This window comes from Mus caroli, unplaced genomic scaffold (assembly GCF_978045245.1).
Source record: "Mus caroli unplaced genomic scaffold, Mus_caroli_1 scaffold_2, whole genome shotgun sequence".
Classification (NCBI taxonomy): Eukaryota; Metazoa; Chordata; class Mammalia; order Rodentia; family Muridae; genus Mus; species Mus caroli.
The window spans coordinates 28473912-28497841 of record NW_028227257.1 but is presented as its reverse complement, the minus strand read 5'-3'; the positions used below and the strand labels follow the sequence as shown (position 1 = coordinate 28497841).

The 23930-nt window shown below is 42.3% G+C and overlaps 1 protein-coding gene across 1 annotated transcript; it reads left to right on the top strand.

The window, feature by feature from the left end:
- The first annotated feature begins 6280 nt into the window (after positions 1 to 6280).
- LOC147005775 (sperm motility kinase X) lies at positions 6281 to 8770 on the top strand. Its single transcript, XM_085829090.1, has 2 exons — positions 6281 to 8187; positions 8703 to 8770. The coding sequence occupies exons 1-2, from the start codon at positions 6302 to 6304 to the stop codon at positions 8734 to 8736; spliced, it is 1920 nt and encodes a 639-aa protein (XP_085685216.1). The 5' UTR covers positions 6281 to 6301; the 3' UTR covers positions 8737 to 8770.
- Positions 8771 to 23930: the final 15160 nt, after the last annotated feature.

Genomic DNA, 23930 nt, shown 5'->3' with positions numbered 1-23930 from the left:
CTTCTGTATTTGCCAGGCACTGTCACAGCCTCACAAGAGACAGCTATATCAGGGTCCTTTCAGCAAAATCTTGCTGGCATATGCAACAGTGTCTGTATTTGGTGTCTGATTATGTTATGGATCCCCTGGGTGAGGCAGTCTCTGGATGGTCCATCCTTTCATCTCAGCTCCAAAGTTTGTCTCTGTAACTACTTCCATGGGTATTTTGTTTCCAATTCTAAGAAGGAGTGAAGTATCCACACTTTGGCCTTCCTTCTTCTTGAGTTTCATGTGTTTTGCAAATTGTATCTTGGATATTCTAGTTTCTGGACTAATATGTGCTTATCAGTGAGTGCATACCATGTGTGTTCTTTTGTGACTGGGTTACCTCACTCAGGATATCCTCCAGATACATCCATTTGCCTAAAAATTTCATAAATTCATTGTTTTTAATAGCTGAGTAGTATTCCATTGTTTAAATGTACCACATTTTCTGTATCCATTCTTCTGTTGAGGGAATCTGGGTTCTTTCCAGCTTCTGGCTATTATAAATAAGGCTGCTATAAGCATAGTGGAGCATGTGTTCTTATTACCAGTTGGAACATCTTCTGGGTATATGCCCAGGAAAGGAATTGTTGGATCTTCCGGTAGTACTATGTCCAATTTTCCAAGGAACTGCCAGACTGATTTCTAGAGTGGTTGTACCAGCTTGTAATCCCACCAACAATGGGATTTCTCCATATCCTTGCCAACATCTGCTGTCACCTGAATTTTTGATCTTAGGCATTCTGACTGGTATGAGGTGGAATCTCAGGGTTGTTTTGATTTGACCCTCTTGCTGCTATCACAAGACCCTCTGGGTTTTTTGGAACTGATGTTGCATTCCATTCACCAGTGATCCCAGGGTCCCGGGTGTCTTAGGGTGCCTGCAATGTGGAGAGTCCTCTGGGGACCTTAGGGCCCTCTGCAGAGATAGCGCTGAAGGATCAGCATAATTAACATAGTAAAAATGACCATCTTTCCAAAAGCAATGCATAGATTCAATGCAATCTTCATCGAAACTTCAACTCAATTCTTCACAGAGATAGAAGGAGCAATTCTCAAATTCATCTGGATTAAAAAAAACAACAGGATAACGAAAACTATTCTCAAAAATAAAAGAATTTCTAGGGGAGTCACCATCCTTGACCTCAAGCTGTACTACAGAGCACTAGTGATAAAACCTGCATGGTATTGGTACAGTGACAGTAACCAGCTCTAGTTTTGGGGCCTGATGTTGGAACATGTGGCTCACAAAAATCTATGTTGAATCTTCAGTCTGATTTGAGGCCTTTGTGGTAGCAACCCAGGTGTTCACAATCATGAAAGAATGTGGCCCCTATAGAATAGGGCCCCACACCAAATCCCCACACTATTGCTCTTACTTTGTTGTGCTTGCAGACATGGGTCTTACATGGCTATCCTCTATGGGGCTCAGCCATCATCTGACTGACATAGATGGAGATACTTACAGGCGGCAAACATTGGACTGAGCTAGAGGACATCAATGGAAGAGTTAGGGGAAGGAATGAGGAGCTGAAGGGGATTGTAACCTTATTTATATGAAAAGAAAAAGAAATGAAAGAGAGTTTCATTTCCCAGGACCATGTGAGAATACACAACAAAATACCATGTTAGAGCAAGATAAAAGGCTTTATATACCCTTAGCATCCTGGCACTCAATACACATCAAACATCCTGAATATCCTGTTCTTAACTTCCAATCTCCAAAAGTGCAAGAAATGAATTTCTGTTGTGTATATATTTCCCAGTCGAAGGCAATTTGTTGTAGAAGAGGATGAGATTTTGACATTTGAAGATTCTCTATCTCCCATGCCTACAGCTTTTGCTGTCTGTAGGACTCTAGTCTGATGTTCTTCTTTTTTGATCATCACAAAGATGTCTGCCTTCTGTCTCTTGGGCTTCAAGGTCTCTGATGAGAAATCTAACAAGAGTCTTTTGGGGGAACCTATGACGAAACTCCCTTCCTCTAAGTCCCACATACTTTAGTAACTTGCCCTAGGGTGTTTGAAAAAGAATATTTTGTGACAGGACAACAACAGTGAGGGGCTTAGTTTGGACAGCAAGTATATAGAGAGGAATGACTACTTTTAGATATGTTGAGGTCTGTAACAGACAGTTGTTAGCACAGATTTTGGGTCCTACTCCCAAAGGACATAGGAGCATGCTCTGAGTTCACTTTCTTACTGGTAAATATCAGTCTATTGTGGATGGGCCTGGTGCTGTTTGTATTTTGATGCTAATTCTGGTCTCCTTGGAGGGGCTGTGGTCAAGGAGTGAGTCACATACCCAGGTGACTTCTTGTGAACCAATCACTGGGCAAGTAGGAGGGACTTCCCAGTTGGACAGAGAAAGAGAGGAAGCAGGAGAGAATTAGGCTTTTTGGAAGGTTTTAGCATGAGGACAAGATGTAATGACTAGTTTCCCCATTTCAATGGCAGATCTGGCCTGTGGGAACCTAGCAATCTGGGTGGAGACATTTCAGGAGCTCTGGGTCAGAGAGTCTCCATGTGATAAAAACAGGTTGGCCATTGCTTGCCAGTGACTGGCCAGCCAGGCACCACGGGGCAGAGAATTGCCGGTGCCTGGCAGTTGTGTGGAAACTTGTTGGTTCTTTTTAAAATATTTCCTGCAACCAGAGTCTATACCCATTAAAGCATAAAGGTTTGGGGGCCTATATTATCATTATTCCTATTACTGTTTGTATTAGTTTTAAAGTGGAGACAGTTCTTGTTGTGGTCAGAATTAAAAAAAAAAAATCCCTGATAGACACTTGTGTCAGAACTCATGGTCTCTAGCTGGTAATACTGTGAAGGGAAGCTGGAATCTAGCATTAGAAGGTGGGCTCTAAACTTTATATGCCCCAGTACAGGGGAATGCCAGGGCCAAGGGGTGGGGGTGGGTGGGTGGGGGACTGGGGGGAGTGTATTGGGGACTTTTTGGATAGCATTGGAAATGTAATTGAGGAAAATACCTAATAAAAAAAATTAAAAAAAAAAAAAAAGAAAATCAAGAAGGAAGACCAAAGCATGGATACTTCATTTCTCCTTAGAATGGCGAACAAAATACCCATGGAAGGAGTTATAGAGACAAAGTTTGGAGCTGAGACGAAATGATGGACCATCCAGAGACAGCCCCACTCGGGGATCCTTGGTCTTGCAAACTTTATATGCCCCAATTCAGGGGAACTCCAGGGCCATGAAGTGGAAGTGGGTGGGTAGGGGAGCAGGGCTGGGGGAGGGTATAGGGAACTTTCGGGATAGCATTTGAAATGTAAATGAAGAAAATATCTAATAAAAAAAAAGAAAAAAAAAAAAAAAGAAGGTGGGCTCTAGCTCTAGGAAGGAGTTTTCTGACCTGTCATTGGACATGGGGTGACCAGCAGTATTGTGTGAACAACCACATGTTACCACTCTACATCATGCTTTCCCTGTTCCCTCAAAGTGTGAGACAAAATGAACCATTCTATTGCTTCTGCTTGGGCACTTGGTAGCAGTGACTGCAGAGTAGCTAATACAGTCTTCTGGGACAGGGTGTGGCCATCCCTCATTGGTCCATGTTTTGCTCTGACCTCACAATGAACCACTATGATAAATGACAGACACCTGTCCATATAATGTACTGCCCAAGGCTGGGTTTTGTCCTTTTGGTGTGGAGCGTGGTTGGTGGTGGTTTGGGAGACTTGGACTGTGGTGATATTTTTGAACTTGGATACTGGTAACATTTTGGGCTCGGATATTGGTAACGTTTTTTGGACTCGGATTCTGGCAAAGGTTTGGATTCGGATATTGGTAACGTTTTTGGACTCGGATTCTGGCAAAGGATTGGGCTAGGATATTGGTAACGTTTTTGGACTCGGATTCTGGAGGTTTGGATTCGGATATTGGTAACGTTTTGGACTCGGATTCTGGAGGTTTGGACTCGGATATTGGTAACGTTTTGGACTCGGATTCTGGCAAAGGATTGGACTCGGATATTGGTAACGTTTTTGGACTCGGATTCTGGAGAAGGTTTGGACTCGGATATTGGTGAACCTGCTTGGACTTTGACACGGTGAGCCCTTTTCTCACTTTACTGCTTGAGGTTTGCAGGTATTGGTTATAGTTTTCCTCTTTTCTTTTTCTTTTAGTTTCTCTTTGATTTTAGATTTTATTTTTTTACATAGTTTAAATTATCATCATTAATTATCTTCAATTTGTCTTTTTCTGCCTACTCATTTTCATTGCTGTTTATTTACTTTTTAAGGCTTTTGTTAATAAACATTAAGCATAAAGTAGGACAGTTCCCTAAAACATTTCTGAATATGCACATAATGCACTTTAATAATATTCACCTAATCTAAGAACCCGTACCCCAGTCCCTTCTTTCTTCTTTACGTTCCTAATGAATCCCTTTTACTACAGGCCCCTTCCCCTAACTATGCTTCAGCACTTGAGAGCCAGTATCTCTGGAGTGGCTTGTTAAACACTACAGGGTGATTTCCAGATCTGTGTTCTTCTTTTTAAATGACAATTCCATTCTTCAGCTGAGCATGTGATTCTTGCCCTTCCATTTCTATGCGTCGTTGTCAATCGTTGGTGGTTGTTGCAGCCCTGGCATGACTGGATGAATCCATCTTGATCAGGAAGTTTGGTCCTTTCAAGGGCTGTTGAATTCTGTGTGAGGCATTAAGCTCTCAGACTAAGGATTATTGTGTCTGTTTTCACGGGTGTTGACTCTGTTACTATGACTCTTGTTACTGTGTCCATGTGGCATCAGTATCTGTGTAATACATTTTCTAAGGATGAATCTTGATTGCTCCTGCTCCTCTTTCTAGTTTAATGAATAGTTTCAGAAGTACTGGTGTGGGTTCTTTAAAGATTTGATGGAAATCACCAATGAGTTTGTCTGGTCTGGCCTTTTATGTTTTTATTGTTGTTAAGAAATTCTTTTAAATTACTATTTAAATCTTGTTGCATTTTTGTTTGAAATTAGATTTTTGGGAATTTTACATGATATTTTTGTTGTATTTATCCTTTCCCTTAACTCCTCCCAGATCCTCCACTCGGCATTTCGTACCATCCTGGTTTAGGTCTTTTGTGTCTGGCCATCAAGTACAGTTTCTCTTGTCTTTATACTCTCAGGTATGTGGCCTTTCACTGAAGAGTAGTCTGTCCAACCTTATCCTTAAGGGACCATTTCTTTAAAATTGATAGCTCTCCTGACAGCTATCAGTTTTGAAGGACTCATCAGGTAGGTGTGTGATTTCTTGTCCACCTCTCCTCTTCATGCTGAGATTTTGACTGACTTGAGCCTGAGCAGGGCACATTTCTCTGAGTTCATATGTGCAACTCCGTCCTTTACCCATAAAACACTGTAACTTTATGCCTCAACTGCCTCTGACTCATACAGTCTTCAGTTTAGATGTTTTCCCTCTTTTTAGTTTTAGTTGGTAGTTTAACGTGTATCTAGAGGTTCATCAATTTCTTCTAGACTTTTCCATTTCATTGGAACATTTTTAAGAGATTCCCTAGTGATTGTTTGGATATCTGGGTTCCATTTGTATTTATTGTATACTGCATTATCTTCTCTCTAATATTGTTAATGTGTATCTTCCTATTTCTATGAGTTATCTTGGTGAAGATTACTTGTTATTGTTATCCTTAGAATAAAAAAGTCTTTGTTACCACAGTGGTTTTGAATATGCTTGGCCCAGGGAGTGGCACTATTAACAGGTGTCACCTTGTTGGATGAAGTGTGCCACTGTCCAGATGGGGTTTGAGCTCCTAGTCCTAACTTCTAAGAAGAGACAGTCTTCTCTTAACAGTTTTCAGATGAAGATGTAGAACTCTCATTTCCTCCTGCTTCATGCCTGCCAGTATGCTGCCATATTCTTACATTGGTGACAATGGACTGGAATCCTGAACCTGTAAGGCAGCACCAAATACTTATTGTCCTTTATAAGAGTTGCCTTGGTCATGGAGGCTATTCACAGCTAAGAATTCCAAACGAAGACAGTTACTTTGGTCTTTGTATTATTTTTGTCTCCATTTCATCAATTCATATTTTGAACTTGATTCTAATTTTCTTGGATTTTGCTTGTTCTAAAATTTCTAAGACTGTGACATGCATCGTTAGATCATTTGGACCACTTTTGTGTTTGTATTAGCACAGGAATTTAAGGCTATAAATGTTTCTCTTAGACCCACTTTTACTTCCTTTTATCTTGCATCCCTAGGTGTTGTGGACACTGACCACAAACCAACTGACCTATCATCAAAAGATGAAGAGATGGCAAGCTTGTCAGGACCTCAGGTACAACACCTTTGAAGAAGCCGCCTTAACAGAACACTATGAAATATTAACAACCCTTGGCCAAGGAACATTTGGGGAAGTAAAACTAGCGAGCCATCTCCTCACCCAGACAAAAGTTGCAATAAAAATCCTCCCCAAAAGCAGGAACAAGCCCCATGTCCAATCTGAAATCGAAATCATGAAATCCCTTGACCATCCCCATATTATCAAACTGTTACACATAATCGACACCACCAGAAACATTTTCATCGTTCTGGAGCATGCTGTGGGAGGAGAGCTGATGAGCAGAGTTGAAGAGTTTGGCTATCTAGCAGAGGTGGAGTGCCACAGGCTCTTTAAACAGATGGTGTATGCCCTCCAGTATTGTCACCAGAAAGGGATTGTCCACAGGGATTTAAAGCCAGAAAACATTTTATTGGACCACAGAGGAAATGTAAAGCTTACTGATTTTGGATTGAGCACCAAGATAATCATGGGCCAGAAGCTGGTCACGTTCTGTGGAACCCTCCCGTACTGTGCCCCAGAACTGTTTGAAGATAGAGGGTATGATGGCCGGGCCACTGATGTCTGGAGCTTGGGGGTTGTGCTTTATTTCATGGCCACAGGGTGCCTCCCTTTCCATGGATATAGCTATGAAGCAATAAAGCAGAAGATCATTGCAGGAAAGTACCCTAGGAGTTTCAGTCTGTCACCAGAACTTTGGGATGTGATAGCCAAATTGCTAACTGTCAACCCTGGAGAGAGGCCAACAGTCTATGACATTGCCAGATTTACGTGGCTAAAACCTGACAACGAAGCTTCTCCCGCTTCTTTGGGAGAGAATATTGAAAGCCACCCGGACCCCAGTATAATGGTACTCATGGGTGTCCTGGGATACAATCCAGGAGAGATAAGAGAAAGTTTGCGGGAGAAAAAATTCGACCAGGTGATGGCTACTTATTTAATGCTCAAACAACAGTCACCCTGTGATAACAAGACAACAAAAGACCCAGATCCAAGGCCATGTGATAGAATATTGAAAAACACAGAGCCAGCCATAAAAACAGTTGTAAGGAGGGCATCTAGTGTGCCTACCCATTCCACGTTCAGTTTGCCCAATGAATCAGAAAGTCTTGAGAAGGGAAAGAGAACTACAATGAACCACTCTATACCACCCACCCGGAACTGCTTCAACAAGGAGACAACTCCACTCCACAGTATCCGCCCCCAGCTTGTCCAGAAGGCTCACTACAGGAGGAGCACCTGGGGGGAGACAGAGATCAGTGACACCTCAGAAGAAAGCGCTACTGGAGACTCTTTGGAATATCATTCACTGAAAATCCACACTCTCCAGACATCCATGGGTGTGTCCAAAGCTGAATCTACCTATTCAAAGAACAAGAGGTCTTCACAGTTTGTTTCTACTCATCATACCTCTGTGGAAGACGACCAGTGTGAGGGCACCTACATATCCAGAGGAGAGATCAACCCACCTCTTTCACCAGTCTCACCTCAGGAGAACCTCATGGGACAGCTCCACATAGTGACTACAGCTGGGTCAATGGATATCATGAACTCACAAGTTACATCACCTCGATTCTCCAGAAAGGAGGCCAAGGGTGAGGGTCCTGCTATACAACAGAGAGAGTCCAGACCATCCTCCCCAAATACACTCCAGGGACACCTCCATGGCAGGTGTCAGACTGCGCCCCAGGCCCCCTTTCAAAGACGGGTCTGGAGGACCCTGAGGAATGGCTTTCTAAGAGGCCTGAGAACTTTATGTTGCTGCCTGCCAATCCAAAAGAGAGTGCACCCGACCAACAACAGAGACCTGGCTGTGAATCAAAAGAGCCGTGGAGGTAGCCATGGTACCAGGTAAGTGGAGAGACTACAATGCACTTCTACCTCTAGGTTTTTTGTTTAAAATAATGTCATTTTCTTTAAAGAAAAAAAATATTTATTTACTGTATGTGCATGGAAGTTAACCGGCCAGAGTTAGTTCTGTCTTTACACCCTATCTGTCTTGGGGAATGGATTAATGTCCCCACACTTGGCAGGAAATGCTTGCACTCACTGAACAGTTTCCTGGACTAAATGATATGCTTTGAAATAAACAGGTTACAAGAATATACATTTTAGGGGTTGGTGGTAATGTATTATCACAGCTAAATCTAATCCCACAGTATCCTTTGTGAGTAACTTCACCACATGTAGAGGGCAGAGGAAGGTGTCTTGAGCCTGGCCAGGGTGTTGGAGGAGGGTGGGTGAAGGGATCAGTGGAGCACTCGGGAAGAATCAGCCTGATGGCCCATGCCAGCACAGGGCCAGCACAGTGAAGCATAAGTCCTGAAGATTTCTACTAGATCTCCCTTTCTTATGTCTGTTTGAAGAGCATTTAGGGGCACTGTGCTCCCTGAAAAATGATACCCGAGAGTGAAGAGCAGTCTACTGAGGATGCACACAGGTACAGGAGAGAGCCAGGGAGGAATTTCCCATGATTGGGTGCCGGGGGTGTGTGTGTGGGGGACCCTGTCTACATCACAGTATGAAACTAAGGGCAAATTCTTCCTCTGTCTGCAGATTAACAGAGTGTGTCTGGCTTGTACGATACCCTTCTCAGGTCCTTTGCAACCTAAGGACTGAGCATGGATTGTGGGAGGAAGGTCTGAACTCATGGTTGTCCTGACTTTGCCCTCTAGGTTGGTTCATGTTGGCTGGTGATTCCACAGTTTTGCCAGCCAAGCAAAGTACTCCATAGATCTCAGTAATTCTGGAAACAAGGTACCATGACATGCAGGTCATCATTGGGAAACCAAACCTCAGAGGAACTTCCAGGCCTGTAGAGATCATCAGCTGCCTGTCTCCAGATGTACCCATGGGACATTAGAAGAGCAAGTGGACACTGGAATCAGAGTAGGACCCCAGAGTGCCTGATCTGATCTACTTGTGTTTGTGTCCAAGATGACTGGTGCTTACCAGTATGGAGCCAGAAACAGAGCAAGGAGAGTGCAGGGAATGTCCATCTTGTGCTCATAAGCAAGGTAGAGAGGACATGAGCCGGTGAGTCCATTGCTCATGGTGCAGCTCTTAAAACCATCCTGGCTTGCTAGACAGCTTGCTTCTAACCCACCATTACTCAGATACCCTCAAAACTCACTCTATTTGGACAGACAGGGACACACACACACAGAGTGATAAAGAAAGAAAAAGAGGGAGGAATAGAGAGAGAGAGAGAGAGACAGAGAGAGAGACAGAGAGAGAGAGAGAGAGAGAGAGAGAGAGAGAGAGAGAGAGAGAGAGAGAGAGAGAGAGAGAGAGAGAGCAAAGTATTGTCATATTTTTGGCGACTCTAGTTGTCTCTCCAAATTTGTTTTGTCTTGTCTACACCCTTATCTGAAACATTAACCAGTTCATCTTCATAGGAGCCATGTGAAGCTAGATCATGTCATGGTGCACACTACCCTACGGCATCCGAGAGCTTAAAAGGTAAAGTCCACCAACTGTGTTTTGAGTGAAGCCAAAGTGAAATATGAAGTGTTTAATAGTTGAAGCCAGAGCAGTACCTGTTTCCAAGCATGATCATGGATAAGAACCTGTTGTAAGAAAACATGTTAAGACCCTCTGGTCTGAAAGCAGGGTTTTCCTTTGGGTGGTTTATGGTCTCCTGCTACCTTCTACCACCTAAGAAAACCTAGGGAATTAAGTCATCAGATTCACACTCCTCCTTATGCCCACATGCTAGTATACGCTGCCTTTCTTATTTTCAACAGTATCTCACAAGATCCAAGCTGTTTTCTTTCTGATACTCCATAGGGATGTTGCTGCTAATGCAGCTGTGTGTCTTCAGACAAGACTAGTGTCTTTACTGCCTAAATGGTCTTTTGCTGGGGCCCCAAAGGACTCCTAGGAACACACTCAACAAGGGACAAAGTCTGAGAACAGTTTCTTCTGCATGGTGAACAGTGGAAGAGGTACCCGCCAAGCCCTAACACAGTGGACTGAAGACGGCCACACAGGTTATGCTTCCTTGCTCATGCCATGGGGAAAGCATGATTGGCTAACACTCGGTAATCTTACCAAACCCCTGTTTTCAGGCCTCATTGGTGGAAGAGTGCCCTGCTGATTGGTAGGGAAGTGGCACCGGAGACAGAGGTGGCATCAGCAGACAGGTGGACTGGGAGCAAGAAGAGAAGGAAAATATGTTCTCATCTCAGGAACACCCAGCACCTTACCATGACCCTTTGTTGTGCAAGAAGATTATGAGGCAACTTGGGGAACTTCCTCACTGAGGTAAAGTTCCTCTCTCTCCAGCAGACGTCAAGTGATCAGGGTAAGGTGTAGCTCAAATCCCTTCCATCCACCAACTTCACTGCTGTGTATATGGGATAAGAGCTGGTGTACTGCCCTCTCAGTCACCTAGGCATGGACACAACATCCCAAGTAAAACGTCTCAAGAAACATTGTCATTTGCATGACCCAGATCCCAGACATATACAACACTGACAGGCATTGTACAGTGGAGAGGGAGATCCCTTTTATTGGATTCCTTCTAAAGCAGTGGCATCAACCAATACCTACAGAAATGAACCATGAAGATGGCTTTTAAAAAAGGTCCTGGAAGGACTATGCAGAGACTGCTCCACCCAGGGATCCATCCCATATACAACCACCAAACCCAGACACTATTGCATATGTTAGAAAGATTTTGTTGACAGGATCCTGATATAGCTATCTCTTGTGAGGTTATGCCAGTGTTTGGCAAATACAGAAGTGGATGCTCATAGTCATCTATTGGATGGAACACATGGCCCCTAATGAAGGAGCTAGAGAAAGTACCCAAGGAGCTAAAGGGGTCTGCAACCCTATAAGAGGAACAGCAATATGAACTAACCAGTACCACCCAGAGCTGTGTCTCTAGCTGCATATGTAGCAGAGGATGGACTAGTCAGCCATCAATGGGAGGATAGATCCTTGGACTTGTGAAGATCATATGCCCCAATACAGGTGTATGCCAGGGCAATGAAGCAGGAGTGGGTGGGTTGGGGAGCGGGGCCGGGAGGAGGTTATACGGGACTTTGTGGATACATTTGAAATGTAAATGAAGAAAATATCTAATAATAATTTTTAAAAAAAGGTCCTGGATACTGAAGGCTGAATGATTTCTGATTTTAGGCATTGTGTGTCCGAGTGAATATCAACCATCGAGGATATCCAGAGAGATCTGAGTGTAAGATCTGCTTAGGCAGAAGTGTCATCAAGAGTATCATATGCTGGAACCTGGACACAAATTGTGTGGTTTAAACAACTCAGAATACACAGACTATTTTGTATCTACAGTAAACTTTGTGTTTGAACTGTGTGTTACGGTGTCCTATTTTATATCTATATAAACGTCTAGATACTGGAACAAGCTAACACGTCTGTCTTCCAAAAGCACCAGTCTTCCAGCAGTGAGAGCACACTAATCTTCATGATGCACTGTGGTCTTCATCCTGTGCATTACACATTGGCCCTCTTCCTCCTTCATACTGCCTAGAATGCATCCTGTAAACATCTCTCCATCCTGCTAGTGTTTATCAGTAGTGGAGATTTGTGTTTTAGGCTTCAATTAGGCAACATTGGTCTCTGTCTTGTAGATTATTTTCTTAGGATAATGTCCTTCAAGTCTACTCACGTTAAGCACAATTCTCGCCTTTATTTTTTATGAGACAAGGTCTTGCTATGTCGCCTAGGCTGGATAACAACTCCTGACTCAGAATGCTAGGTACTTTGTGACAGGTTGCACCTCCTGGATTTGAAAGCCCGAATACATTCTTCCTCAATAACATGTGGAGGTAGGATAGCCACCTTGTTAAAGGACTCGGTTTGGAACAATTCATATGAGTTCTAATTCCTTCTGCAGTTGTCCTATCTCAGTGTCTTCAAAATATCTTTATAATTGGGTATGGAGATGTTCAACAGGGCCCTGACTTCTGTTCACAAAACACAGTGTTTTTGTAACCTGAAATCTGGGTAACCCACAGCTTGTATTTCTGCCCAGTCATTCATATCCTGTTGAGATGGCAGAGATTTCTTCAGGGCACAAGGCATGTTTTGCACTACCAGGTGAACTAAAGATGGAGAGGCTTCCAAGATGACAGGAGCCCTGGCTTTCTGCAACCAAATCCCTGTTGGAAGAAACTCTAAACAAGATTGTGCCTCTTCCTGAGTAGGTGCAGCCAGCATGTACCATCTGGCAGATCCTCTTGGTGTTGTGAGGAATTGTGTACTGTTCTGTATCAGTTCTCTGCACACTGGTTGACTCCAGTGCCTGCCTTTCTTTTCTTCTTTCTCCTTCCTTCCTTCCTTCCTTCCTTCCTTCCTTCCTTCCTTCCTTCCTTCCTTCCTTCCTTCCTTCCTTCCTTTCTTTCTTTCTTTCTTTCTTTCTTTCTTTCTTTCTTTCTTTCTTTCTTTCTTTCTTTCTTTCTTTCTTTCTTCACATTTCAAATGTTATTCCCTGCCTAGATTCCCCTCTGAAAATCCCCTATCCCCTCCCCCATCTCCCTGCTCCCCAACCCACCCACTCCCATTCCTGGTCCTGTCATTCCCCTATATTGGGGCATAGAGCCTTTGCAGGACCAAGGGCCTCTCCTCTCATTGATGACCAACTAGGTCATCCTCTGCTATAAACATAGCTAGAGCCACAAGTTCCACCATGTGTTTTCTTTGATTGGTGTTATAGTTCCAAGGAGCTCTGAGGGTATTGGTTAGTTCATATTGATGTTCTTTCTATGGGGCTTCAGTCCCCTTCAGATCCCTGGGTATTTCTCTGGATCCTTCATTGGGGACTTTATGTTCCGTCCAATGGACGACTGTGAGCATCCACTTCTGTATTTGCCAGGCACTGGCAGAGCCTCACAGGAGACATGCTTTCACATTTTGAGGAATCTCCACACTAGGTCTTACAATGGTTGTGTAGATGTTTGCTCTGCCAGCACTGTGCTAGGGTTTCTATTTCACATGCTGGAAAGTTATTTTGTCCTTTGATAATGTCCACACTTGTTTCCTATGGTGACACTTATGACAACTCAATTATCAATGGTTTGCCATATTTCCTGGAAAAATGCAGTTCAATTCACAAATGCTAACTTATGCCTTGACCTTAGTTTGTCACGCTTACTTTTTTAATATCAATTTTCGAGTGCCACGTCTTCTTTAAAGTCCTCATTCTATTTGGAGTTGATTTTTATGCAGGCAGAGACAAAGATCTAGATACAATCTTGTACATTAAGTGCCCAATTTTCCTTTAACCACCATTTGAGTTTTACATAGAAAAATTTCATGCCAGTCTGGGCTAAGAACTAAGATTATATCTCTACATGAATAAATACTTAAATAGAAAATGCAGCAGATGAATAACTAGGATTCAAATAATTTTCCCCTTTCCATTCATCTCTTAACTATGGGATCACAAGTAATTATGAAGATGCTGAAACAGGAGGTTGTTCAGCTTATTGGCTTTTAAACTAGACCGAAGGTAAATATGAGCTCCATTTAAGTGTTAATTTGAGTGTTTTGTACAACATTTGCCTTCTATTAGAGACCTGGGGCAATTAGAAGTCAGTCGATACATGCACTCACTGATAAGCAGCTATTAGCCCAGAAACTTAGAATATCCGAGATACAATTTGCCAAACACATAAAACTCAAGAAGAAGGAAGACCAGAGTGTGGATACTTGCTCCTTCTTAGAATGGGGAACAAAATACCCATGGAAGGAGGGGAACAAAATACCCATGGAAGGAGTTACATAGTCAAAGTTCGGAGCTGAGAAGGAAGGAAGGAATGACCATCCAGACACGGCCCCACCCAGGGATCCATCCCATATACAACCACCAAACCCAGACACTATTGCAAATGCCAGCAAGATTTTGCTGAAAGGATCCTGATATAGCTATCTCTTGTGAGGTTATGCCAGTGCTTGGCAAACACAGAATTGGATGCTCACAGTCATCTATTGGATGGAACACAGGGCCCCTAGTGAAGGACCCAAAGAGCTAAAGGGGTCTGCAACCCTATAGGAAGAACAACAATATGAAGTAACCAATATCACCTAGAGCTGTGTCTCTAGTTGCATATGTAGCAGACGATGGCCTAGTCAGCTTTGAATGGGAGGAGAGGTCCTTGGTCTTGCGAAGATCAAATGCCCCAGTACAGGGGAATGCCAGGGCCCGGAATAAGGAGTGAGTGGGTTGGGAAGCAGGGTGGGGGGAGAGTATAAGGGCTCTGGGGATAGCATTTGAAATGTAAATGAAGAAAATATCTAATAAAAAAGAAGAAAAGTCAGCCTACAACCAAAAATAATTGTCTATCACCTTCTGACATTAGAAAAATTAAGAATTTTATTTAATTGATACATTGGTTATTTTTTTATGATTGTGATAACTTGGTCTACCCTCATCACAGAGTTAGGCAATGGCTGATGAGACTCACAGCAGCATCTTTTAATTGACATATATTACCTCCAGACAGTACCCAAGAGATTATCTCAAGAGCACACCATAAAGAAATCTACTTGGGTACAATTATTGCTATTAGGGTCTGGGTTTTGTCTTCTGAGTCTCATGACTTGTACTCTCCATCAGATTCCTTTGTGGAATTCTATAGATGGCCACAGGTGGTGTTACCATAAATATCAGAGATGCAACTTTTTCAAATGCATGTGAGTAAAAGTAGCCATGGAGGACAGAGGTGATGTATACATGGAGCTGAAATTAGAGCTGCTGTGAGTCACGCTGTGTTCGGGGAGTTAAACTTCTCAGCAAAGGCCAGGAAATTGAGGTGGTGGTGGGGGAGTTCCAGTAGAGGGATTGGAACTACAGGAGATGGTTAGAGGTGGGATATTTACCCTGTACAAATGCCAAGGAAGATTGACACATGAAATCAAGGAGAGGTAATTTGCCTCTTGGCAGACATAGTATAGTTTAAGTGGGTTAAGTATGTTACAAGCTAGTCAGGAAACAAGCCTAAATTGTGGACTAGGCCTTTTACATTAATAATAAGCCTCCAAGTAATTATTCAGGAACTGGTGTGTAGGTGGGAAAACCCATGTTTATTTTGTACTTTTAAGACTGTCCCCTTACCTCAACAAATTACTAGCATCCATGCTCAGGGGTTTGGTAGCAATGTAGCTATTGTCTTAGAGAAAAATCCAATCCTGTCTTCCCTCCTAAGTGGAGTCCTTCAAAGTAGGACTACATGCTGACAGCAGAAGACATTGTCCTGTGGCTGGTTGAGGGTGTTAGAAAAGGGTGTGTGAATGGAGCAATGGATTTCGCTGGAAGAATCAGCCTGAAGGCCTGTGCCAGCACAGACCAGCATGGGTCCTGTAGATTTCTCCTAACAGGGCCCTTCCTATTGTGTGTTTCCAGTGCTCTTGCAGGCACTGTGGTCCCTGGAGGATGATACCAGAGAGTGTAGAGCAATGTGCTGAAGATACAGACTAGAGCAGAAGAGCACAGAGCCAGGTAGGAATTCCAGGTGACTTTGCCATTGGTATGCTCTGTTGAAATCACAGGTTGAAAGTAGAGGAAAAGTTGCTGATGGTCTATTCTGCCTCTGGAATATAAAAACTCACTGAATGGGCACTGGGGGTTGGCACCTCTTCTTTGGGTCTGGGATGACCCCTGTGCACTGGAACAATAAATTCCTCTTGCTTTTTGCATCGATCCAGGCTCCATGTGGTTCACTCAGGGGTCCCTGGTAAGGTAAGGCTCCAGTTACAGCAGGAACTGAACAAAGGTGAGGCTCTTGGTCTGGATGAGGTGTGAATGCTCAAGTGTGCACAGTGCTGGCTGACACGGGAGGCTCGCTCAGATCCCAGGAAGCATGGTGGTTTCAGTGGAATGGCAGAGCTGTGACTCCACTGGGATAGCTATAGAAAGTTGCAAGAATAATGCAGCACAATAAAAGGCATGCTTGCAGGCCAATTTGGTAGAAGAATTAATTGAGACTTGGCCATTAGAATGCAGATGTAAAAAGAGTTCTGCCCAAGCCTTGTGTGCTGATGTCGACAGGTAGAGGTGGCTCTCTTTCTTCACCAGCTGTCAATTATTGAGACTCCACAGGTCTTAACATTCTCAGGAGGTACCAGAGGGACCCACCAACCCCACTAACTCATCTTGTTTCTGTCTTGTTTTACGCCTTTTCTTTACGTATAATTTGCTGTCTTAGAAGCTCAAAGAGCCTTCGTGTTGTCATTTTTAGACAAATTTATGTTCTTGGTTGAAATGTTAAATAAGGAGAGAGAGAAAGGAAGGAAGGGGAAAAGCACCGGGGCAGCTAGGGCGCAGGGTTGGCTGACACTCGCCAGCTACCCACAACACCCGCCACAGGATCTTAAGACTTCTGGTGAGTGGAACACAGCTTCTGCTTCAATCCAATTGCGCGCGGGACCTGAGACTGCATTAGTTAGGGAAGCAGAAACCGGCCTGAGTAGGGCCACAGGCCTCATCCGGCCGGATCAGCGCTGGGGTAGCTTGAGCGCAGGGTCGCCTGACACCCGCCAGCTACCCACGACCCCCGCCACAGGATTTTGAGACTGCTGGTGAGTGGAACACAGCTTCTGCTCCAGTCCAATCACGCGGGACCTGAGACTGCTCTGGTTGGGGAGAGAGAAATCCGTCCTACGTAGGGCCACAAGCCTCTTCCGGTCAGAAAAGCACCGGGGTAGCTAGGGCGCAGGGTCGGCTGACACTCGCCAGCTACCCACAACACCCGCCACAGGATCTTAAGACTTCTGGTGAGTGGAACACAGCTTCTGCTCCAATCCAATTGCACGCGGGACCAGAGACTGCATTAGTTAGGGAAGCAGAAACCGGCCTGAGTAGGACCACAGGCCTCTTCCGGCTGGACCAGCACCGGGGTACCGTCAGCTACCCACGACCCCCGCCGCAGGATTTAGAGACTGCTGGTGAGTGGAACACAGCTTCTGCTCCAATCTTTAAACAGTGACAACGATAACAACTAACCCCAGAGATTACCAGATGGCGAAAGGTAAATGTAATAATCTTACTAACAGAATCCAAGACCACTCACCATCATCAGAACCCAGCACCCCCACTTCGCCCAGTCCAGGGCACCCCAACACACCGGAAAAGCTAGACACGGATCTAAAAGCGTATCTCATGATGATGGTAGAGGACATCAAGAAGGACTTTAATAACTCACTTAAAGAATTACAGGAGAACATGGCTAAAGAGTTACAAGTCCTTAAAGAAAAACAGGATAACACAATCAAACAGGTAGAAGTCCTTAAAGAAAAACAGGATAACACAATCAAACAGGTAGAAGTCCTTAAAGAAAAACAGGAAAACACATCCAAACAGATGATGGAAATGAACAAAACCATACTAGACCTAAAAAGGGAAGTAGACACAATAAAGATAACCCAAAATGAGGCAACACTGGAGATAGAAACCCTAGGAAAGAAATCTGGAACCATAGATATGAGCATCAGCAACAGAATACAAGAGATGGAAGAGAGAATCTCAGGTGCAGAAGATTCCATAGAGAACATCGGCACAACAATCAAGGAAAATGCAAAATGCAAAAAGATCCTAACTCAAAACATCCAAGAAATACAGGACACAATGAGAAGACCAAACCTACGGATAATAGGAGTGGATGAGAATGAAGATTTTCAACTCAAAGGACCAGCAAACATCTTCAACAAAATTATAGAAGAAAACTTCCCAAATCTAAAGAAAGAGATGCCCATGAACATACAAGAAGCCTACAGAACTCCAAATAGACTGGACCAGAAAAGAAATACCTCCTGACACATAATAATCAGAACAACAAATGCTCTAAATAAAGATAGAATACTAAAAGCAGTAAGAGAAAAAGGCCAAGTAACATATAAAGGCAAGCCTATCAGAATTACACCAGATTTTTCACCAGAAACTATGAAAGCCAGAAGATCCTGGACAGATGTTATACAGACACTAAAAGAACACAAATTCCAGCCCAGGCTACTATACCCAGCCAAACTCTCAATTAACATAGATGGAGAAACCAAAGTATTCCACGACAAAATCAAATTCACACATTATCTCTCCACGAATCCAGCCCTTCAAAGGATAATAACAGAAAAAAACCAATACAAGGACAGGAACCACGCCCTAGAAACAACAAGAAGGTAATCCCTCAACAAACCTAAAAGAAGACAGCCACAAGAACAGAATGCCAACTTTAACAACAAAAATAACTGGAAACAACAATTACTTTTCCTTAATATCTCTTAATATCAATGGACTCAACTCCCCGATAAAAAGACATAGACTAACAAACTGGCTACACAAACAAGACCCAACATTTTGCTGCTTACAGGAAACTCATCTCAGAGAAAAAGATAGACACTACCTCAGAATGAAAGGCTGGAAAACAATTTTCCAAGCAAATGGTATGAAGAAACAAGCTGGAGTAGCCATTCTAATATCTGATAAGATTGACTTCCAACCCAAAGTCATTAAAAAAGACAGGGAGGGACACTTCATACTCATCAAAGGTAAAATCCTCCAAGAGGAACTATCAATCCTGAATATCTATGCTCCAAATACAAAGGCAGCCACATTCATTAAAGAAACTTTAGTAAATCTCAAAGCACACATTGCACCTCATACAATAATAGTGGGAGACTTCAACACACCACTTTCACCAATGGACAGATCATGGAAACAGAAACTAAACAGGGACACAGAGAAACTAAGAGAAATTATGAATCAAATGGATCTGGCAGATATCTACAGAACATTCTATCCTAAAACAAAAGGATATACCTTCTTCTCAGCACCTCTTGGCACCTTCTCCAAAATTGACCACATAATTGGTCACAAAACAGGCCTCAACAGATATAAAAATATTGAAATTGTCCCATGCATCCTATCAGATCACCATGGACTAAAGCTGATCTTCAATAACAAAATAAATAATAGAAAGCCAACCTTCACGTGGAAACTGAACAACACTCTTCTCAATGATACCTTGGTCAAGGAAGGAATAAAGAAAGAAATTAAGGACTTTTTAGAGTTCAATGAAAATGAAGCCACAACATACCCAAACTTATGGGACGCAATGAAAGCATTTCTAAGAGGAAAACTCATAGCTCTGAGTGCCTCCAAAAGGAAACTAGAGAGAGCACACATTAGCAGCTTGACAACACACCTAAAAGCACTAGAACAAAAGGAAGCAAATTCACCCAAGAGGAGTAGACGGCAGGAAATAATCAAACTCAGGGGTGAAATCAACCAAGTGGAAACAAGAAAAACTATTCAAAGAATCAACCAATCAAGGAGCTGGTTCTTTGAGAAAATCAACAAGATAGATAAACCCTTAGCCAGACTCACTAGAGGGCACAGGGAAAGCATCCTAATTAACAAAATCAGAAATGAAAAAGGAGACATAACAACAGATCCTGAAGACATCCAAAACACCATCAGATCCTTCTACCAAAGGCTATACTCAACAAAACTGGAGAACCTGGATGAAATGGAGAAGTTCCTAGACAGATACCAGGTACCAAAGTTGAATCAAGATCAGGTTAATGATCTAAACAGCCCTATATCCCCCAAAGAAATAGAAGCAGTCATTAATAGTCTCCCAACTAAAAAAAGCCCAGGACCAGACGGGTTTAGTGCAGAGTTCTATCAGACCTTCAAAGAAGATCTAATCCCAGTTCTTCACAAACTATTCCACAAAATAGAAACAGAAGGTACTCTACCCAACTCATTCTATGAAGCCACAATTACTCTGATACCTAAACCACAAAAAGACCCAACAAAGATAGAAAACTTCAGACCAATATCCCTTATGAATATTGATGCAAAAATCCTCAATAAAGTTCTTGCTAACCGAATCCAAGAACACATCAAAACAATCATCCATCCTGACCAAGTAGGTTTCATCCCAGGGATGCAGGGATGGTTCAATATACGGAAATCCATCAACGTAATCCAGTATATAAACAAACTCAAAGACAAAAACCACATGGTCATCTCCTTAGATGCGGAAAAAGCATTTGACAAGATCCAACACCCATTCATGATAAAAGTCTTGGAAAGATCAGGAATTCAAGGCCCATACCTAAACATGATAAAAGCAATCTACAGCAAACCAGTAGCCAACATCAAAGTAAATGGTGAGAAGCTTGAAGCAATCCCTCTAAAATCAGGGACTAGACAAGGCTGTCCACTTTCTCCATACCTATTCAACATTGTACTTGAAGTCCTAGCCAGAGCAATTCGACAACAAAAGGAGATCAAAGGGATACAAATTGGAAAAGATGAAGTCAAAATATCACTTTTTGCAGATGATATGATAGTATATATAAGTGACCCTAAAAATTCCACCAGAGAACTCCTAAGCCGGATAAACAGCTTAGGTGAAGTAGCTGGATATAAAATTAACTCAAACAAATCAATGGCCTTTCTCTACACAAAGAATAAACAGGCTGAGAAAGAAATTAGGGAAACAACACCCTTCTCAATAGTCACAAATAATATAAAATATCTTGGCGTGACTGTAACTAAGGAAGTGAAAGATCTGTATAATAAAAACTTCAAGTCTCTGAAGAAAGAAATTAACGAGGATCTCAGAAGATGGAAAGATCTCCCATGCTCATGGATTGGCAGGATCAACATTGTAAAAATGGCTATCTTGCCAAAAGCAATCTACAGATTCAATGCAATCCCCATCAAAATTCCAACTCAATTCTTCAACGAATTAGAAAGTGCAATCTGCAAATTCATCCTGGAATAACAAAAAACCTAGGATAGCAAAAACTCTTCTCAAGGATTAAAGAACCTCTGGTGGAATCACCATGCCGGACCTAAAGCTTTACTACAGAGCAATTGTGATAAAAACTGCATGGTACTGGTATAGTGACAGACAAATAGACCAATGGAATAGAATTGAAGACCCAGAAATGAACCCACACACCTACGGTCACTTGATCTTCGACAAGGGAGCTAAAACCATCCAGTGGAAGAAAGAGAGTATTTTCAACAAATGGTGCTGGCACAACTGGTTGTTAACATGTAGAAGAATGCGAATCGATCCATTCCTATCTCCTTGTACTAAGGTCAAGTCTAAGTGGATCAAGAAACTTCACATAAAACCAGAGACACTGAAACTTATAGAGGAGAAAGTGGGGAAAAGCCTTGACGATATGGGCACAGGGGAAAAATTCTTGAATAGAACAGTAATGGCTTGTGCTGTAAGATCAAGAATTGACAAGTGGGACCTCATGAAACTGCAAAGCTTCTGCAAGGCTAAAGACACCATCAATAAGACAAAAAAAACCACCAACAGATTGGGAAAGGATCTTCACCTATCCTAAATCAGATAAGGGACTAATATCCAATATATATAAAGAACTCAAGAAGGTGGACTCCAGAAAGTCAAATAACCCCATTAAAAAATGGGGCTCAGAACTGAACAAAGAATTCTCACCTGAGGAATACCGAATGGCAGAGAAGCACCTGAAAAAATGTTCAACATCCTTAATCATCAGGGAAATGCAAATCAAAACAACCCTGAGATTCCACCTCACACCAGTCAGAATGGCTAAGATCAAAAATTCAGGTGACAGCAGATGCTGGCGAGGATGTGGAGAAAGAGGAACACTCCTCCATTGTTGGTGGGATTGCAAGCTTGTACAACCACTCTGGAAATCAGTCTGGCGGTTCCTCAGAAAATTGGACATAGTACTACCGGAGGATCCAGCAATACCTCTCCTGGGCATATATCCAGAAGATGTCCCAACCGGTAAAAAGGACACATGCTCCACTATGTTCATAGCAGCCCTATTTATAATAGCCAGAAGCTGGAAAGAACCCAGATGTCCCTTAACAGAGGAATGGATACAGAAATTATGGTACATTTACACAATGGAGTACTACTCAGCTATTAAAAAGAATGAATTTATGAAATTCCTAGCCAAATGGATGGACCTGGAAGGCATCATCTTGAGTGAAGTAACACAATCACAAAGGAACTCACACAACATGTATTCACTGATAAGTGGATATTAGCCCAAAACTTAGGATACCCAAGATATAAAATACAATTTGCTAAACGCATGAAACTCAAGAAGAATGAAGACCAAAGTGTGGACACTGTGCCCCTTCTTAGAATTGTGAACAAAACACCCAGGGAAGGAGTTTCAGAGACAAAGTTCGTAGCTGTGATGAAAGGATGGACCATTTAGAGACTGCCGTATCCAGGGATCCATCCCATAAGCAGCTTCTAAATGCTGACACCATTGCATACACTATCAAGATTTTGCTGAAAGGACCCAAATATAGCTGTCTCTTGTGAGACGATGCCGGGGCCTAGCAAACACAGGAGTGGATGTTCACAGTCAGCTATTGGATGTATCACAGGGCTCCCAATGGAGAAACTAGAGAAAGTACCCAAGGAGCTAAAGGGTTCTGCAACCCTATTGTTGGAACAACATGATGTACTAACCAGAACCCCAGAGCTCTTGTCTCTAGCTGCATATGTATCTAAAGATGGCCTAGTCGGCCATCATTGGAAAGAGAGGCCCATTGGACTTGCAAACTTTTTATGCCCCAATATAGGGGAATGCCAGGGCCAAAAGAATGGGAGTGGGTGGGTAGGGAAGTGGGGGGCGCTATGGGGGACTTTTGGGATAGCATTGGAAATGTAATTGGGGAAAATATGTAATAAAAATATTAAAAAAAAATATTTATTCATTTACATGAGTGCTGTGTCTGCATGTATACCTGCTGCCAGAAGAGGGCATCAGATCCCTTTCATCCGTGGTGATGAACCACCATGTGTTTGCTGAGAATTGAACTCAGGACCTCTGGAAGAACAGCCAGTGGCATCTCAATAGCCTATAATATATTTCTAATTAAGTACTATTTTTAATAAAATTATTAGATATTTTCTTTGTGGGACCACACATCCATAAAATCTTTTCAGGCAAGCATTAAGTATGCAAAATATTAAGAATATCTAAGGTATTGGCTTTATATTATTAAATTTCTGGATTCATCATTGTTTCTACCATGCATAAAATTCATAGCCTATTTTAAAACAGTGTTTTCTCTACAAGGATATGTGATGGGACAGACACAAGAACAACAAATAATATCATAACAAATCTGTTGAGAGCATAAGTAAAGAGAAAAATAACATTGTGTGCATTATGTGATAAAATAGAAAATAGCAGATCTTTTCTTACTGTTTCCATAAAAATAATTTTATTGGAAATCCAAAAATCCATTTGGAAAATATTCTAACAAATCCTCCTTAGATGAGGGAAACTCTTTCATTTTTATCAATTTTTTTAAAAAATTGATGCATGAGTTCCATATTTATGTACTTTCTATTTTTGTGTCTCTCAATTCAAATCCATGACCTCTTTTTCTTTAACTATTTTTGCTACATGGTACAAGATTGTATATGCTAGGAAACTCTAATCATAACTCTTGACAATATGGTTTTCTAGACAAGATCTGAATGATGACAACCCAGGTTGCTGTGGCAGCATGGTCAGGAGAACTCTCACAAGAGCAGTACAAGAAATGTTGGAGGCAATTAATGACTACTAAA